The sequence below is a fragment of the Polistes dominula genome, unplaced genomic scaffold (genome assembly GCF_049000335.1).
Source record: "Polistes dominula isolate Pdom_NZ unplaced genomic scaffold, Pdom_raw_medaka contig_49, whole genome shotgun sequence".
Classification (NCBI taxonomy): domain Eukaryota; kingdom Metazoa; phylum Arthropoda; class Insecta; order Hymenoptera; family Vespidae; genus Polistes; species Polistes dominula.
This window is the reverse complement of record NW_028300914.1, coordinates 4,306,018-4,327,643: the sequence shown is the minus strand read 5'-3', so window position 1 is coordinate 4,327,643 and position 21,626 is coordinate 4,306,018. Positions and strand designations below refer to the sequence as shown.

Genomic DNA, 21,626 nt, shown 5'->3' with positions numbered 1-21,626 from the left:
GATCGGAAATATGTATATGCTTCTTGGTGATTTAAGTGGTATATTTTCTTTTTCTTTTATGTTTTCTTCCTAATATATACATTTATACCATTTTTATTGAATGATTCTGTTTTAACATTAGATGTATCTCATAAAATATTACAATACACCGAAATTTATTCTTCGCCTTGGCAACTCTGGATCGGCTCACAATTAATTCTAGTCTTCGATGATCCTGAAAATATTGAAGTAAGATTTATTAAATTTACTGCACTTCCTTTAAAACGATTAATTTGAATAATATTTTTTTTATTTCATATTTTATTATATCACTTTTTTTTTAGACTTTTGCAAAAAGCTCAACCACTGCTGAGAAAAGTTATATATATTACTTTTTTAAATATAGTTTGGGCGATGGATTATTTACAGCACCAGGTATATTATAAGCTCTCTCTCTCTCTCTCACATTGTTAATTTTTAATTAATGCAAAAGAAATATTAAAATCAAAGAATAATTAGGTGTGTTTTAAATATTCCTTACAAAGTATTGCTGGTAATAATAGTTCATATTTTTTACATTTGTATAAAATGTCTACACTTAAGCACATGTATATGCATGTACAAAGATATCCTATTTTAATTTTTTACTAACAAATATATAAAAAGAAAACACAGAATGAGAAAATAAAGTAAAAAATATCTTTTTATTTGAAGCGTCATTATGGAAAATACATCGAAGAATACTAAATAAAAAATTCAATGCCAATATGGTTTCATATTATATAGAGTCAATGAATAAAAATTCTAAAAGGCTAATCAACGTTTTAGAAACTAGTAACGGAGAAAACGTAGATTTCTCTCATTACGTACATTTATGTATGTTGGACATCATATTTGGTGAGTTTTAGAAACTCTAGAATTTTTTAAGTATTTAGACATGTACAAATCTATTAAAAATTATTTTTTTTTGTACTGACAGATAGCCTATTGGAATCTGATCTAAATTTGCAGAATACTCCAGACTGCAAACTTGATAAATACATGACAGAGTAATAATCAACAGAAAATTATTACTTTTATAATATAATATAGTATAAAACTTCATATTTGTCTTCATATTAAATTTTATTTTTATTTAGAATGATGGATATATGTATGGAAAGGATCTGGAAATTATGGTTACATCCAAATATTATATTTAAATATTCATCTATAGGAAAGCGATTAGAGGAACATCATTTATACGTTAACAAAATAACGAGCGAGGTAAAAATAAAAAATAAAAATATTCTGATTTAAGGTTACTTGATAATAACCATATAATAAAGTTTAAATAAAAATTATACCTTATTAATACTTTATAAATATTTATATATAACTTTTTTTCTCGTTAAGATAATAAGGAAAAAAAGGAGTCAATAGAGGAAGATAAAAATACCCGTGAAAAAAATGATGCATATGCGAGTAAGAAAAATAATTTCTTAAAATGTTCTTTTACTAATGTATTTATGGATAGATATCTTTGATGTTAATAATAAATAATTTGTTATTCCTAAAGATGAAGTAAAATATAGCAGTCCATTTCTCGACGCACTATTTGAATCATTTTATGAAACCGGAAAATATTCGGAGGAGAATATTCGTCATGAAATAAATACATTTATTTTTGCTGTAAGATAATTTTTTTATTAGATTAGATAAGATTTATTTTTATTTATAAATTGATTCTTAAAACTTTTTATTATTTTTTAGGGAAGTGATACTTCTGCAGGAACTCTTACATTTTTATTTTTAATGCTAGCATCTTTTCCTGAGATTCAGGTAATTACTGATAACCATTAAACATTATCAAATTTATCATAACCTTTTAAAAATCAAATTTATTTTTGTACAAAACGTGTGTTATATATTTGTAATTTTTGGTTGTAGAATAAAGTTTATACGGAACTGTACGATATGTACGGTTCAAGTGATCCGAATGATGATCTAATTACATACGATGATACTAAGAAAATGAATTATTTGGAACGAGTCATTAAAGAAACACTTCGTCTTTTTCCTCCTGCACCATTTATTGGACGAACATTAGGTAGCGATATAATAGGTATTCATATACACAAAAAATACTATTCGTATTTTTTTTCCAGTATTTAAATTATTGTTTTATGTAATAATAATATGTATTTTATTATTATATGAAGGGAACGACAACATTGTAATACCAGAAAATACTGAAGTATTGTTGGCAATATTTGCACTTCACCGGAAGGATAAATATTGGATTGATCCATTACGATTTAATCCTGATCGTTTTCTTCCGGGAAATTACGATCCGAAGTGTTTCATCCCATTCAGTTCTGGAAAGAGGAATTGTATAGGTAGAAGCAAATTATTATGCACTTTTTAATTAGTTCCTAAACTGATTATTAGCAAAGTACATGCTTATTTAATATTGCTTTTTTAGGTCAAACATTCGCCATGGCACAAATGAAGATTATATCTGCTAGTCTATTAAGAAAATTTACTGTTGAAATAGATAATCCAGTATCAGTTGAAAATATTGGCCTAAAAATATCCATAACTTTGAAACCAGCTGAAACTATACTCTTGAGATTTATCAGACGATAATATTTCACATTATTATGAATATTATGTAATACAATATAATAATTGTTGTAATTAACTGTACAAAAAAAAAATTATTTGAAAATTATAAATTGCTATTATTTATTTACTATATCGATATTTGTATTCTTAACCCATTGCCGCAAATGACGGCTATAGCCGTCCGATCTTCGTATTTCTAAGCACGATCGTCAAATTAAAAGTGTGCGGCAACGTGTTAAGTATACAAAATGTATTCTATTCCCTTAGATATTTTTTTTCATTTTCACAACGCTTAATCTTAAAACAACATTTCAACATTTTTATTCCAAATTTTATTACGTTCTTTTTTCAGTACGTAGGATTATTCTCGTTGTAGAATATTCGATACAATATGTAAAAGCTTTATATTTAGAAAAGAAAAATATTTTCTAACAATGACTGTTATGACCAAATTCCTCAATTATGAGTCCTCTGGTAATTAGTTGCTGGGGATGAGGAAGAAGGGATTAGAATAAAATTAATCAAACACGTGGTTGAGCCAAACAAAGAAACAATGCCTTTTTTATTGGCTCGTCAGGGAAAAGCCTTGCGGCATAAAAACCCTGGATGATATTTAATTATAACAATGATGGTCCACCACGTGGTGTTACCACGCGGGAAAATACCGTAGATGTGAAATGTATATAATGGAAAGATCTCACCTCTCGCTCGTCTTGCTTATATTTCTTAACTAATTTAACTTAACTCCTTTGATTTAGATATATATTCACAGGCGTCCAGTAATGGAATGAAAGAATGTCCTTTTGTACTGGCCCAGGAGGGCGTACGCACTAGGAGTGAGAAGTGGGGGTAACTAGAGGGGCGCTTCGATAGTTGCCGGTAGTTGATCGATGCTCGCAATGAGTATTGATCTATAGTTGTAATCGATAGAATCGGACGCGCGCGATTTAACTACATCTAATTACCGTACGATCATTTCGGATCGTACAATGACGATGAAATGTATCAGAACAACGCAAATCCAATTAAAAATGAAAATAATCAACAAAGCACAAATAATGGTTTTTTTCAGACTGACAATAATGAATAATAATAATTAATATCAATTTAATAGTAGAAAAGTTGAAGAAATGTAATATTAATGAGATTATTGCATTGTGATATTATAGACGAAAATTTTCATTCTTTTCTCGAATTGAGCATTTTAATGAAATCTGCTTCAATTAACTGACATCTCGTTGAGCGGTATTCGCTGCAATTCTTAGAATTAAATCGGCTCATGGTATTATTATTTAAATACTTGTTAAGAATACTATATATCAAGAAAAGAATTGGGAATGAAAGACACACAAAGAGAAAGAGAAAGAGAGGTAGAGAAAGAAACGGGGGGAAAAAATTAAAATAATAAAAAATATATGGAAGTTTAATGCAAAATAGTCGAGTATTCCCCCAATCCTACCTTCCACCTTTACTCCCCCCACCTTATACTTCCCGGTCAAAAGAATCGAGCGATGAATTTCGGTTAAAAATTTCCACCAATTTTTACAAACCTTGGTGTAAGAATCTCGAAATTCATCGTCGTCGTCGAAGGATATTTATGCACGACTGCTTTCAGAGATTGACTCCGACTCCCCTAGAACACCCCCTCTTCTTTTTATTTTTCTCCACCGTTCTCCTCCTCTCTTTACCCTTCTCCACTTCGAATCGACACAAAATTTTACTACTGAATTAAACGATTCGAAAGGTGCGATTCAACACTCCTTGCTGAGCTATCCGTTCTAAAATCGATCTTACGAAAATAACTACATTAATTTCCCCCTTCCCTGTCCCCCACCTATACCTTCCCCTCCCATCCGGTAGCGAATGGTCGCGACGTAACTGTCAAGTTTAATATCTTACGTTGCCATTTCCAATTGAATTTCAAAAAGTTCGATATAAATTTTCGAATCCTTTTCCTGTATCCTCGAAAAGTTACCCGACACACGATTGAGCAATCACATTTTACGCAATATACTTTTTCTAGTTTGTTGTTATGTTATTTTTTTCTTTTTTTTTTTTAATTTTTATCTAGAAAGGATACGGCCTTAGAGGCGTTCAGGCATAATCCCACGGATAGTAGCTTCGCACCACCGGCCGCTCGACCGAGTGCGTGAACCAAATGTCCGAACCTGAGGTTCCTCTCGTACTGAGCAGGATTACTATCGCCGTTGCCTCCTTTGACTAGAATTTTTAATTTTTATCTATTAATACATGTTATTTTATTGACAAGTTAAACATATATTCGCGTTCCAAAAGGAAACTGAAATAAATTCATTGAGATGTCTTTAATTTCTTTTTAAAAATTCCCCATTCAACAAATTCTCAACTTTTTCTCCGTTGTTTCCAATATTAAGAATTAAATATTAAAAACACTATTAAACCCTTTATGAGAGAACGATTTAATACGATATAGTATGGTAACGAGATAGAATGTTTCTCGAGAGTTTCTCAAAGCAAAAATATATCACGATAGTTATGAAAATGTTGTTTGTATATAACGGGTATAATATTTAAAACGAACAATCTAAATAGTTCGATAGAAATTGGTATTGGAAAACAATTTGTCAGAGGAAAACTTACTTGTGATTCCATGGTTTACATAAGTCTAGTTAATTAATTGTTTAACACACAGTTGAACATTTGTGAAAAATATGAAAAGTCAATGTTATTTTTTTAATAAAACGATTATAATGTATTATTTATTAATATATATATTAGACGTAGAAATGAATTCGATGCTACGAATAAAATAATAAGTTCATTTTAAAGTGTAATTACTTATAAATATATATTGTTCAGGACAGGTACAGCGTGTACGTTAGAATTTCTATTAAAATTCAACATCTATTTTTTTCTTTTAAAAAAATTAAAAATATAAAACTGGTATATACCATGGTAACATGGTACTTAAAAAGAGACAATGCTATTCTTGAAAGTGAATAATTTTCTTCGACACATTTGTTTTTATCACCAATAAGAATCGAGTTGTAGGAACCCTGATTTAGATACCTTACCCAGTATATAAACACATTCAACTAAATACGTAAATGCTATTTTTCTTCCATACTTCTATTTCATTCTCATTCGTACCAAACACACACACACATACACACACGCGAACGTTATATTACATTCTTTATTACAATCGTGTCAGTCTCACTGTTGGGAAATAAATTCATTGCATTACCGTTTTCTGAAATGTATATATATGTATGCATGCATATATGTATGAATTACGTTAGTTCAAACAAATGTACATAAATAGATATCTACCTGTAACATTTCATCGAATAAAATGCATCGTACACGTCAGATCGCAACATTCTTATCCGTCAAGAGATAATGTATGTTATCTTTTTAAAGTAAATTCTAGCAGAAACGGAGGAGAAATAGAGAAATGCTTTTACAAAGAAGATCCGAGCACGTGTCTATACTTATGTTAGATAGAGAACCTCTTCTGTGTCACTGTCGAACACAAAACAACACACATTATATATATATATATATATATATATATTTATATATATGTATAAAATTCGATATAGTGTTTACATATACACATATCAACGTTAAAATATTTAGATATATACTCGGATACGTATAAATCTGTTATTCGGATCTTCTCTTGTACCTGTTGAATTTGAAATAACGATTCGTCTCTTTACCACACTGTAGTAAATATATTAAGTATATATAAAAGTATAATATACTTATAATGTACGTACTTTATATCACATGCACATCTTTTTAAATTAACTCTTTGTTATAAACTTGTTCAAAAGTTTATTTCATTCCTTTTCTTTTTACAATGATTTCGTTTATCGCGTTTATTGATACCTGATCTCGAGAAATTGTTTTATAATCTAGTAAAACAGATACTTCAATCGTGATTTGAAATCTTTTTGTATTTAGATTTGTTGAGTATGTTTTATTTATTTTTGGCAAAAGGCATTAGAAATGGAGAACAAAATAATTCATGTAGTTCGTTAAGTGAACCATGAGTGTAAAAATTGATGAAAGAAATTTCGTCTAGGTAATATCGATTTGAAAGATGTACCACATTTGGATCACTAAATTGAAAGAAATTAAATAGTACAAAATAATAATACTATTAATTGATAATTTGTTTAACTATAATAATGCATGAGAAACAAATATAAATTTGAATTAAAGAAAAAAAAATCAAATCAATTATTTGCGATCATTTAAAACACATTTTACATAAATTGACACAAACTTTACGGGCATTAAAATGTTTTAAATACTTCTTTTCCATTTAATAAAAATGTAATTGGTAAAAGAAATAAAAGTGTATTCGTTAACACGAAAAAAAAAAGAAAAACTGTTGACCTATTTTTATCACATTTATAAATTATCAACTGCTTGAAGAAAAAAAGAAAAAAACAGAAAAAGGAAATTTCTCGTTATTATTTTTACTGGCTTAATTTAATTTTGCTAACAAAAAGCAAAAAAGAAAGCAAGAAAGAAAGAAAGAAAGAAAATAATACAAACTATACTTTAATAATTATTGCAGAAAAAAATTACAATTCGTAATAGTGATGTTATGTCATCGTGAATTAGAATTATAATGAATTATTTTCATTAAGAACGTAATATACTTATCGTTTAAAAGAAAAATGAATTTTGATTGGTATAAAATAAAAATTGGAAAAATAAAAAAAAAATGATTAGAAAGCTGTACAAAGTCATAATGGTATAAAATAAAAAAATAAAAAATAAAAAGTGATTAGAAAGCTGTACAAAGTCATAATAAAAGAATCGTTCAATCGAAAATTTGTAGGAGTGAAACAAAAGAGTGAAATAAAAAACATTTATCATCGCAAATGCATCTAAAAATGCATGAAATCGTTATTGTGTATCATAAAATCGGCTTGCGTTAAGGAAAAGAGGTCGCAATGAGGAGAGAGAAGGTGTCTTAGCGTGATAGAAAACACGCATTAACGATTTACGCTTCCACGGATAATCCTAGTCACTAGTATCACGATCGTTATTTACGAAAGCCTTCCGGCTAAGCGTCGTCGATCGATTTCCGTTTCGAAGAAGCACAAAGCCGGGCTGTCAAACCGGAGGGCACACGCGAGAAGAGCTTTTCCCTTTGAGCGAACATTTAGAGTCGAATAAAAATCGTGTATTTACGAGTACGCAGTAGATAAAGATAAAGAGAAAGCGAAAGAGAAAGGAAAGGAAAGGATAGAAAAAAGAACACAACACATGAGATTGAAGCAACAAATCGTGGAAAACCAGGAACACCCCTTAGATGTTCCAATTCTAACCGTGAAATGTGGCAAACAATTGCGATCGTAATTAGAAACTAGCATTTCTACTTTTTTACCGCAAACAAACTGACGAAAACAAAGCTTCGATTCTTTCTCTCTCTCTTTTTTTGTTTGTTTTTTATTTTTTATCTTTTTTGTCCTTTTCTTTTTTTTTTTTTCTTTTACTATAGTCATCAACCAATGTACACGCGTTCGCGCGTTAAATGGTTATTTCTATTTGTAATATTTATTATTACTTTTCAATTGCATTCTCTTGGATAATCGATTTTTTCTTTTTGTGTCCTTTTATATATATATATATATATATATATATATATATATATATATATTTTTTTTTACATGAATTTAAGAAACACTGACCGAACGAACGAACGAACGAACAAACAGGAAATTAGTTTTCAAATATTTTTCGTTTAAAAGTTGTTACCTCAGTTGCAATAAAAATTTTTAATCAATCTTCATCCGTTCGTTTGGATAATAAAAACCAGTAAGATGTTCCAATTCTAACCCGTGAAATGGGGCAGCAGCAAGCAATTGCTCTCGTAATTAAAAACCAACAGTATTTCTACTTTTTACTGTAAGCAAACTGAATAAACAGTATTTATTTTTTTTTGTTGTTGCTGCTGCTGCAATAGTCACTAGAAATGTGGCTCAACGTTAATGACTAAACGCTATTTCAAATATTTCTACGGGATTCTTATTTATTTTAATTGCATTCTGTTTTATATTCGATTCCTCAAGAATGTGCAGTATAATTCCTATTTTTTTCTTCAAACCAAAAGTCTAATCAAGCGGAAAATTACTCTCCCATATTGTTTTCTTCTTTTTCAACAATTTTAATTTTTGTTTCTTATTTTTTTCTTTTGTATATTCATTAAATAAAATAAATTAATTTAAATATTGATACAAACGAAACGGTATTATTTACAATTTTTTTGTTCATATTGACTCTATACAAAATTTCCTACGGACTACCTGAAAGAGAAGAAAGAAAAAAAGAACGACCTATAGACAACGTATGTAGACACATAACATAGAGGATGATAAAATCAAAAGAAAATGTTTCTCCATTGGTTACTTCTTTCTAGAAACACAAAGTCTTCGCTTATTATTATTATTATTATTATTATTATTATTATTATTATTATTATTATTATTATTTTATTTTCATTTTTTGGCTAACGATTTTCTACACGTTCTGACAATATTTTGTTGCGTTCAAAAGGGATGCGTTCCATTAAAACATTTTCACGGTAAACTTCAAGCACGGTACGTGCTCGTTATCCATTAAAGTTAATGCTGACCTACACGTTCGTGGCTTCTTCCAACTGTATATATATATATATCTTTATAAGAACACCGGTGTGGAAGTAAAACGAAGTCGAGTCAATAATACGGTTCAATTTGCAAAAGCTTTTTGTAATTGGATGAAAATAAAAATAAAAATAAAGAAAAAAAGAATAAATGAAGAAAAAAACAAAGAGGCAAGAAAAGAAAATAGAGATGCGTAATAGGAAGGAAGAAAGGTGGGAAGAAGTTGTGGAAAGAAAAAAGAAAGAAAAAGAAAATATGAATGAAAACTGTATAAAAAAGTATCCTGTGGTAGAAAAAAAGACAAAAAAAATTGATGTACCTGGCCTGTGAAAATACTCCCCCATCGATATTCCTTTTATCATTTCTACCGTTCCTAATTTCCAGTCGATAAGGCCAGTTATTCTTTTACTATACTTAACACATACCGGGTGAAGCGTTTTAAAAAAAAGGCACGCTTTAAATAACACGATTGTCGGACAAAATTCAATTGGTTTTTTATTAAATGTGTAACTGTGCATTTTAAAACGTCTTATTTAAAAACTTAATAGAAAAATTGTTTATAATTGTATTTAAAAAGAATTAATTTGATCTTCGTATGCTATCATCTTCGTATTCATTTACGATGAAAGTATTGAAATTGTATTATAACTATTTCCAAAACCGAGTAAGCATCTGGTAAATTATTTTTTTATCACCCCTAGAAATCTAATTATTGACCTGTTTTAAATGGTTCACCCGGTATATGAGAAAGAAATGTTTCCTTCTCTCTCTCTCTTTCTCTCTTTCTCTTTTTCTCTTTTTTTTCCATTGGGAATATATAATACGAATGGAAAAAAATAAAATAGAAAAATAGTATAAGAAAAATAATGGTGAAAACGATAGGAAACTGTGAGCGAATGTGGTTTTCACCTATCATTCTTCTCTCTTCGAATATTCTTTTTCTTTTCCTTTCTTTCTCCTTTTCTCTTTCTTGTGTAACATTTTTCTTCGTCGAATCGACGAAGATCTATATAACAATGTATACTATATATATATATATATATATTCACACATACAAATACGTTCATTGCAGTTCGTATTTCAAAGATCTATCTATCCATCTATTCCTTTTGGTGGTAGAAGTGTCAAGCTATAGTGTCCCTGATGCACAAAAATATTTCTTCTTATCGACGAATCGTGATAACCAAAGTTAGAAAATATTTCTACTCTACGATGGAATATGACTTTTCGTTATAATCTAACTTTTTTACGAATGAAAGTTCGTTACACAAATAATCATAAAACTCGATAATCTGTAAAAAAAAAAAGAAAAAAAACTGGTACCGTTAAAAATAATTCCGATCGAATGAAATTTTAAAGAAAATTATAAATCATTAAACTGATATGTAAATTCAAACAAAACAAATACAGAAATAAAAAAAAAAATATATATATATATATATATATATATATATATATATATATATATGTAAGATTTATTGAATTAAAATAAAAAGAAATGTTTATTATAAGAAATACTTAAATATTAAGGTTTGAGATAAGAATCTGATATGATAATAATCAGAAATGAGATAAGAATGGGAAAGAAAAAGTAAGTAATAATAGTTAGAAAACACATGTATAATACACACTAGTCACACCGAATCAAGAAGGTGAAGATCGCCTTCTTCGCCGCGCTTATATATTCATTTACCCCACCAATGGTCCCAATCACTTCCGTTAATCATTCTCGAAATCTCCAGACTATTCCCAACCGACCAAACAAAAGACTTCTTCCTTACTTCCGGCTCGGGAATATTCAAGAGATTTCACACACACACTCGTATTCTTACCGCTACACGTACTCACATTCATACTACACGTACTCATATTCATATCGCTGCGTGCACTCACACTCATATCCATATCGCTGCGTGCACTCACACTCATATTCATATCGCTACATATTTTTACAAATCTTTCACGTTCATAAACTGTTTTCACGCACACCATACACTCGCACTCTTCGTCTTTCTCTCACCCTTACATATATAATATAAATATGTAAGATTTATTGAATTTAAATAGAAGTATTTATTATAATAGAACAAATATTTAAATATTAAGGTTTAATGTAATAAAAATAAAGAGATAGAAATCGAAAAAGAAAAGTAATTAACAATAGTTAAATCTTAAACTCGCAATTACACTCGTTGTTGCGTAATACGCAACGTTGAGGTATGAATCGTATAGCATATTTTCTAGCACATTCTCGAGCGATCAAAACTCAAACGGAACACAGATCAGCGAGACACATCGGCGTCGGGCCCCTCAAGTGGTCTCGGATTCATATGTAAACACATGCGATATAATAGGGGGAAAAGAAATTCCTTTGTAAAGACAAAGTTCTCTATGCATCTTAGTCCCCTCTACAATTCTTAGAAACATAAACTATGTCTATCGATGGTCCATGGGGGGGGGGCCCTTCTACTATTAATCAATCAACTTAGAGAAGGGATTACATAACTGACCTTTTCGCTATAAAGGGCCTCGGAAAACCAGCATCGTTCTATTCCATCACAATTCACGATTCACATCTATTAAACGCATCAAGTATCAGCAAGACCATGAAGAACTCATCGGCATCTGACGAAGCAGCCTAACCACATCTCATCAATCTACAAGCAACGCAATCATCAGGCAGCTCAGCATCGGGGCGATGGCCCACAAACAACAACGCAACAGCGTGCATCAATTCAATTAACAATAAAGGAACAACAATCAATAAAGGAACAACAATTAATAAAGGCAACAACAATCGATTCACATTGATTCATATTCCTTCACATTCCAATAGTACCGATCAAGGCACCGGTACGCAACACTCATATTATACTCGTTCACTCACTAGTCGCACCGAATCCAGGAGGCGAAGGCTGCCTTTTTCACCGTGCTTATATACACATTCACTCCACCCATGGTCTTAATCACTTCTGTCAATATTTCTCGAAATCTCCAGACTATTCCAAATCTATTTAAACAAAGGACTTCTCTCCGATTTCCGCTTCGAAAGTATTCGAAAGATTTCCGGTTAGTTTACCAAACAAAAACCACACACTCATATTCATATCGCTACACGTATCCGCAATCTTTCAACGTTCATCAATTGTTTCACGCATACCAACACTCGCACTTTTCATCTTTCTCTCACCCTTCCATATATATATATATATATATATATATATTTATTTATTTATTTAACGAACAAATAATGTAATTGATATTATAGAAAATAATTTTAAACATGCATGAATTGTTGTATTAATTAAATTAATTAGTAACAAAAATGAATAGAAGTTCAATTTAATGAATACTTATTATATTTCATTTCTTTTATTTTATTTCAAAAAAGAGGTGAATATAAATTTCTCCAGAAACATCGTCAAATTGTAATTAACTTATCAATTAAATTATAATGCTTTTTATATATAATACATATATATAATATAAACATTGAGAATGAATCATTATACTACATATCGAATCTTTCTCGCGACACGTATTACAAATCCAACCTGCATTTCGAAATATAGGTATTTATATATATATATATATATATATATATATATATATATATATATATATATATATATATATATATATATATATATACATACCCACTGTCTCGATTTATTTAACAAGGATAATCCATTCTGATAGTAGATTCACTCTTCCGGATAGAGGAGGAATTAATTGTTCAGTAAAAGAGGAAATAATGCGATCGAATTTCTGTTACGAATGGGAGAAGGGTTGGTACATTCACTGGAATAATTCCCTTCACCTCTTTCCCTTTTACCCTTCCTTTCATTACTTCCTTCTTACTCCTTTTGTATTCTGGTAAATCGGATCGCGAATGAATGCTAACGAATGTTTCGATTGGACGGATATCCGGTTTCTGCGAATTTTCCAATCTATCGATCGATAATAATATTATTATCAATTGTATGCAGATAGATCAATAGAATGTTTAAATTGAATTTTTATCTATCGTAATATAAACGAAAACTATTAACTTTGTATACCTACTTTGTATTTTCAACGATCCTTATAAAGTTTCTTTCTGCTTTTTAAAATACCTTCTAGAACGTTTCTCTACGTCAATGTGGGAATAAAAGCGATCCTATTAAGAAAGATTCTATGCATTCGTTAAATGGAATTTATAGATTTTTTTGTTATAAAGAAAATATGAGGATAGAAACGCAAAAGGAAATGGAAATTCTTTCGCCCTTTTCCAAATAACTAAGTTGTATTTTCAGTTACGAATGTACGAATATATGAATGTTTTTCTCACAGAAGCTACTTTTTTTAAATTTTAAAGACGTTATAAAATATATAGGATCCTATTATTATATTTATAGATTATTATTAGATTATTGTAAGAAATGAGAATGAAACGGCAAAAAGAATGGAAATCCTTTTGGCTGGTTTTACCTTTGATAATTTAGTTTTTTTCTTTTCCAGTTACGAATGTTTCTCACAAGAGTTACTTATTTTATTTTATTTTATTTTAAATATGTTTTAAAAAGAAAATAGAGTCCTATTAATATATTTATAGATTTTCGTTACAAAAGAAAAAGAAAAATAAAAGAGAGAAAGAAAGAGGGATGAAAATTCGTTTGCATGGTAAACCCCTCTGGCAACCTAGTTTCATTTGTCGAATCCTGAATGCAAATTTTTTTACCGAGAAAAGTTACTTTTATTCGTATATTTAATATGTTGTAATAAAAAACGTAAGACATTTAAATGGCCTTGAAATCTTTTACTAATTGATAGTAAGTAATTATATACGCTTTATAATACTTTTTTTCTTCTACTCAAATAATTCTTGTATGAATAATTATTCCAGAAAATATAATATTATTTTTAGTTGATGTGAGATTAAATTAGTAATTATTTAATTGTTGTTTTTAAGTGACTTAATAAATATTTAAATATTATGGAAAAAAATAATGGTTTAGCTAAATATTAATTGTTAATTGTCTTTAATTATTTTCTTTTCTTTTTTTTGTTTTTATAGAAAAAGGATTTGATATGCATCTTATATATACGCAACAACCATGTTTCTTTCCGTTCATCTATGTATAGATAAAATACACAGATATTATAAGCAAGGCGGCAGTTCGCTCCGCACTTTTGTTTGCTTTACTGCATTATTCATGAGTGTACTTATAAGCTACTATTGCATCTCGTAGCATCGCACGCCCAGCTTGCATCTCGAGCTAGGAAAAAGAAAACGAGGTTTGAAGGAGGGCGTTGTCCGTACAACGAGTAGTAAATGGAAAAATCGACCATTCGTATTCTTTTTTTTTTCATTTGGTCCTTTTTTTCTCTCCACAGATTATCGAATAAATAATAAATAAATTTTATTTAATAATAACTAGAAAAAAAAGAAAATGTTACTCTAAGATTATCAAAAATAAATGAGTAATCATTTAAACGTCAATTAAAATTGAAAATATTCGATTCAGTTTATCGAAAATTTTTTTTATCTATAAATTTAAAGTAATTAAAAATAAATTATGAAAATTAAATTGAAAATAATATTTTTGACGATAATTTTCAAGAATTATAATGTCATAATGGTTTCAAGTACTCTATAGAAAAATAGAGATTTTTATTATTCCAAGTGAATTTGGATAAATTTCAAAATTAAATGCAACTAAATCTAAAAAAGAATAAAGCCAAAAAAAGAACAATCGAAATTCGTTGTACGTCAAGCGAGAAAAATTTAAACGAAATAAAAAATTCTATAAAAACAAAAATAAACTTTACGAGCCAAAAATCTTACTCTGCCTCGATGATGTTAAAAAGTAATCAATAAATAAAATAAAAAAGAAAAAAGAAAAAATGAAAATACAGTAACGTTCAAAATTAAAACTTAAATATGATATAAAATTAAAAAAAAAATTGCAAAAAGCAATTAATAAGATAAAAAGTTAATTTAATGATTTTTTTTTTTTATTTCTATCGTGCTCGTTCATTATAGGAATACAAAGTTTAGCACATAGTGGTAGTAGAGGAACGTTATGGTTAAGCTACAACGTCAGCTTTTACTTGGGTGTCGTAGTCGAGTGTGTCAGACTACTTTTGAAACCGCTAAAACCGCTCTACTCCGCCGTTTGCGTGTAACGAGGCTCGTTTGCGTTCCTCTTCGTAGTCCTCTTTCACCTTCTCCTCATCCTCTCGTTCCTGTTATCCTCATTAATTAACGTAGCACGACGCTGATTGATAACTAGCCAACGTGCTCTTCTTCTTCTTCTTCCCTTTCACGTATTACTCATCTACGCCCAAATTATTTTTGTTTGGTTTTTTTTTCTTACTAATTTTAGCAAAAATATTTTCGAAAAAAAAAATAGAACACAAATTTATACATTCGTACGTAATATCCATAGCCCTATTACAACAGGGTCATCATATAACACGGTTTCGTTTTAATACGATAAGAAAATTGCGAAAACTTTTGTACAACACACTATACTTTAAAAATATTAGATAACGCGATTTTTACCTAATATATTTACTTAAATGGTAAATTATCCTAAAATAATGACATCACTTTAGTAATACTGGTACAACTGTGAAATATTAAAAAATTCATTTCGCAGAGAATAAAAAAATCTATAGAGAAATATTTAGAGAAACGTTATATACTTGATTCTATTTTTATCGATGGATTAATTTAAAATCGATAAAAAAAAACTTTAGCACGTGTGTCCGGTTGCTAATCCGATTGGTAAAAATAAAATCTCGGATTGACAACCTTTATACGTATAGGAAGTCGATTGCACAATGACTAGCAGTTTTAATGAGATATTTATGAGAATCGAGATGTGACGTTTATACGAATATATTTTTAATATAATTATAATAATATAATAATAATAATTATTATTATTTAATTGTAACTATTTAAAATGATTAAATTTAAAAATAAATTTTAACTGTAACTAGATAATAATTCATTAATTAAATAACAATAGAATATTTTTCAGTTACACAATAAACAATAAAATATTTATAATTACATTTAAACAGGTTATAAAATAAAATAATAATAAATAAATTTTTACTAAACGTTAAAATATATTTAAATATAATATAATAGATTCTTTTAAATAAACGCACTCATACAGCGAAAGTAATCGAACGGTAATGTTATAATTTAATGTAATTAATAATAAATTTATAAAATAATCTAATATAAAATTATTACTGAGATTATCTTTTAAAATAAAACTGCATTAAAGAAAACCTATTTTTGGCTGAGAACCTTTTATTCTAAATGTCGCACACACATTTAAAATAATCACGTAATAATAATATAACATTAAACAATTAGGATTAAATGTATAAAATAATATAATACAGAAATATTATACTCGTATTATATTTTATACGAACTGACAACAACGGTGACACGTATTACATTGAGGACTTCCTAACTATGAATGATATATATATATATATATATATATATATATATATATATTTATGTTTTCAAGAATGAAAGTTAAACGAAAAGAAATTCCAAGTATACCTTACCTTATAACCAAAATATAACATACCGAAGTCGAAGATAATAAAAAAACATTGTTAATATTAATAAATTACATTATATATATTAATATATTAATTTTATATTAACAGATAATTTATTATACTATTATAATATAATATCTATTAATATCTATTAATAGATATTGCATTTTATTATCTACACATTACAATCCTAATACATAAAAAATTCGCAGCCCTATATCAAAATATATATTAATTTTTTTAACAAAATCTAATATTGTAAAAATTCAAACGAAAAAACTAATCCAAATAAAAATATACACTTATAAATAAAAATTTTGTCACATTAATTCAACTTCGAATAACATTTAAATAATTCTAGAAATATTTATATATTCAACCAATTAACCCTTTCTCATTTTTTTATTTGAAATTATTTGTTCATTTGGTCTTTTTCTTTTTATATTCTAAATAGATGTACATTAATTTTAGTACTTTTAGTGTTAATTCTGTAATTCGACCTGTTAAGAAAGAAAAGTATATATTTTATTACAGTATTTAACAGCGGAAACTTATCGTTTAAGTTTATTCCTGGTGGTGCAATTATGTTGGCCTGCAACGAGTATAAGGCAATGTTTACATCGTTCCACCTCGGGTAACAGTTAGATAGTATACGTGAGAAGAGAATATGTACATACCCTAAGCTTTCTGTGCCGTAACTATAGCAATACATACATACATACATACATGCATAAATGTGGTTTTACAAGTAAGCCCTTTGTGTATGTATATTCACACACATATCGTTAAAAAACCTCTTGACTGTTAATAATTAATCTTTCGCATCGTTTAAGCAACAATTCGGTTTTTTGAAATTCATAATGATGAGATTAATGAATGATTAAAGGAAATATTATAATAATATTGAGATTGTTTATGAGAATAATTTAAAAGTATAATTAACATTTTTCTAATATTCCGTGAAAGCTATAATACTTTTTTTCTTTTATGTTTAAAAAAAGTACAAAATTAAGTATATAATATATTTTTCATTACGTGTAATTTAATACGTACGTTTTTTGCAATAATTATAATTACGAGAACCTAATTATTACTTAATCATGTTTATTATATATTTAGAAATATAATTCAGTGTTCTATTTTTCTTTTTTAAAAGAAACAAATGTAATCATTGAATTAATTCAATTTACGCATTTAAGATTTGAATTTTCAAAGAAAAACGATGACATAAACAAGAATTTTATTGATCTAACAGAAAAACCACGTTTTAAAAATCTACTAAAACATTTTAATAAGAAGAAATTTGTTCTTTCTATATCTAACGTTTTTATTTTCCCATAAATATCAAAACATTGGTATATACTAGGAATAAATGAATAAATGAATAAATGAAAAAGAATAAAAGAGAATGAGTAAAAAAGATGCAGGATAATACTAGAAACGGAAAAAGGGTAGTAATCCTCTTGTTAACCGATATACATCGAGTTGAAGTGACAAACTCAAATACACAGACATATATATATAACATTTTAGATTGTACTGTAATACACTCTGTACAAGCTACGAGTTCAGAACGTTAGAGTTTGCCGTTGGCGTACAACAAAACGCATATTCGCCATTGGAACAAAATTTACAGGACGGCAGAGATTTGATCCAATTCTCGAATCTCTAGCATGGAAATACTACACTTCGAACGTGTACAACTCACTTCATCTTTTCTCTATCTATCTACCTCTCTCTCTCTCTCTCTCTCTCTCTCTCTCTCTCTCTCTCTCTTATTCTCTAACATGCACACACATATACATATACAGAAACATTCTCTTATACTTTAACATCCAACTATGTTTGCAAAGATATTACTGTTCGTAAAGCACAACGTTCTAACTTTAGCTTATTGTCGAAGTTATCGTCTAAGAGAACCCCGAGACTTGTTCTATGTCTGATGAAGAAGACTGACTGACGATTCGTCGACCAAAAGGAACTTTAACTTAATTGAAACGAGAAACTCCAACGGACATCCTGATAACCACGCTTATTGTTAGACATTCTCATCTAACATTTTCTAAGAAACTATATTTTCATCCTATTGAAAGTTTTTTCTTATACCTCTTTTCTTTTACCCTCCCTTTTTGTTCTCCTTATTCTAGTTAATCTTTCATAAGTTTAATTAATCATTTACTCTTAAACTAAGAAAACTGATTATCTCAAAAGGAACTTACTTTTTTCTTTTTTTTTCTTCTTCTTTGAAGTACTTATTCGAGAACATTTAATCAATTTTATTTAACATTTTTATCAGCAAAATGTTCTTATTACTATGTATTCGATGATTAGATTATTTCTTTAAAAAAAAATAAATTTAATATTTATGTGAGACATTGAATGAATTTCAATAAAAAATATTTTCTACGTTGATCTTTATATCATAAGATAATATATATATTTTATAAAGTATAATTATTCAATTAAAAAAAAAAGATAAGATTTAATAACGTTGAAAGATTAGATTCGTATTTCAACTAAATTTCATTTAAATGTCAGCAAAAATAAATTTCTCGTTTATATTTAAAATACGAGTACGTTAAACGAGTGTGTAATTTTTTAGTGTAAAAAAATTCTACCCCTCTCTTTCCCCTACTTGAGGAAAAGAAAAAACAAGAAAAAACAATGAAAACGGGGGAAAAAATAATTAGGACAGAGACGAAGTTATAAAGAGTTAAATTAAAATAGAGAACGGGTCAAATTAACAAGACGAAGTAGGTACTATACGAAGCAGGTATTACGAACATTTTGGTAGAAAGTTCGTCGTTGTTTTACGGTGGTGGTGTGACGGTGATGTATCAATCGTGAAAGTACAACCAAGAGATTTCACATTGTATTTTACACGTACGTTGAAACTGTCTGAACAAGGCCACGAGCAAACGTCCGAAGCTTTCGTGAAATCGTAAGCCGAGTACGATGCTGAGCTTGACGACAAGCTTGCTGACATAGGATTGATATTAGAATCGCAAGCTGAGTTAGAAAAAGGAAAGAAAAAAGGAATGAAGGAAGAAAATAAAAGAAAAGAGAAGAATGAAAAAGGGAAGGGGAGAATTTAAATCTTTCAAAATTTCAGCTACAAATCTTGCTTCATTCGTGACATGAATTTTTGCTGTTGAAAATTTATTCGGTATCTTGAATAAATATTTAATTTTTTTTTTCTTGAAAAAGAAAAAATTCTACCAATTTATTTCTCATACCTATTTCATATTTTTAAATATACAAACGCGCGTGTATGTGAGTGTGAATGTTTTTTTTATTTATTTACTTTATAAACATCTTTTCACTCGAACCCTCAATTTAATACTGTCAAAGAAGTTGCTATCTTTTTAATATCTCTATGAAGCCAACAGCTCCTAGTTTTCTGTTTTATTTAATTTTTTTATTCATGTAAATAATCACCCATTTCACTAACCCGTGCTCATGTTACTCGATTTTAGTGATCTAAGAAGGAACTAAATGCTTTTAACGTGGCCATATCTTTGACCCACATTATATATATATTATCAATGTTCGATAAAAAGTTTTGTATTGAAACAATTCTAAGGATTTGTTTATTTTTTTATTTTGTTTTTTCTTTAAGTAAAAATACGTTTTATGAGTTCGATATAAAATAAAATAGATATGGATTAATCAAATGAATTCGATTTATGAGATTATCATAGAACCACTTTTAGAATAGAAATTTTCGATAAAATTGATGAAAGATAAGATTCAAATCGAGAGTCTTTCTTATGAATTGTAAAGAAATTTTTCTGAAACGCATTGGAATTCTCGAGGATTCTGTTAAAATACGGAAAAGGGGATGGCTGAACGGTGAAATCGTAGGGAATAGAAAACATTCAATGAAATTGCGTTTTCTTTTTTGAAGATTACAATGAGAAAAATAAAATTTCTCTTATATATCTGTTCCTCTTAAGTAATTCAAAAATCATTCGAAATAATAAAGAAATTTCACGAAGACTATTATTCACTTATGAAAATATTTTTGCGCTAAACCAGTGGGGAACAAAAAAAAAGAAGAAAAAATAAATAAACATAAGAAAAAAAGAATTTTAATAAATTTTTAAAACTGTACTTATAAACAAAATGCTAAAGTATGCTCGTAATTTTTCATCTTGGCTTACGCTAAAAATGTGTTTTTTTGTATTTACCCTTTTTACGCACTATAAAAATAAATACAAAATAAAAAAAAGAAATCAAGAAGAAGAAAACAGAAAGAGAATAGTCAATTGTAGAATTTTATAGAATAACAACAACCAAAGTAATAAAATACAAGTAAGAAGTAGGATTCAAAGGATAATGGTATTTACTGCATTTACGCGATTTAATAAAATGATCTGTTTCATTTCGCGATAACAGTTAACTGTATTTTTCAAATAATTTTTTTCTCTTTATTTGTTTTATTTTTTGTAATATTTCTTTTTTAAACCAAAATACACCCCATATGTTTTTTACTAAATTCGTACATTTTAAAACGTAAAATATCAACTCGATATGTACTTTTATTCCACGTTTCCCACAGGAATCAGAAATGTTACCGAGGAAAATAAAAAAAAATAAAAAAAGGAAAAGGAGAAAAAGAGAAGAATTAAAGACCAAAAAAAAAAAAAAAAAGAAAAAAGGTACAAAAAGCGAAATCGACAGGTTTGAAAGTAACTTTACGAGTACATGTTAACCTTCCCCTCTCCCTCTCCCTTTTCCAAAAGAAATAAAATAAACAGCCATTAACTCCTGGCAAAAGTAGACATCGATTTCTAAGATGGCACTTCGATT

At 28.3% G+C, this 21,626-nt stretch overlaps 1 protein-coding gene across 1 annotated transcript in view; it reads left to right on the top strand.

Annotated features, from left to right (window-relative positions):
* Positions 1-2,607, top strand: part of LOC149033329 (cytochrome P450 4C1-like) — a 43,108-nt gene extending 40,501 nt beyond the window's left edge. Inside the window, exons 8-16 of the mRNA XM_089179814.1 lie at positions 694-876; positions 959-1,028; positions 1,119-1,245; positions 1,383-1,443; positions 1,544-1,650; positions 1,732-1,800; positions 1,909-2,083; positions 2,181-2,357; positions 2,444-2,607. Of these exons, the coding sequence (XP_089035940.1) occupies positions 694-876; positions 959-1,028; positions 1,119-1,245; positions 1,383-1,443; positions 1,544-1,650; positions 1,732-1,800; positions 1,909-2,083; positions 2,181-2,357; positions 2,444-2,607 (1,133 nt within the window). The remainder of the gene's footprint in view (positions 1-693; positions 877-958; positions 1,029-1,118; positions 1,246-1,382; positions 1,444-1,543; positions 1,651-1,731; positions 1,801-1,908; positions 2,084-2,180; positions 2,358-2,443) is intronic.
* The last annotated feature ends 19,019 nt before the right edge of the window (positions 2,608-21,626 follow it).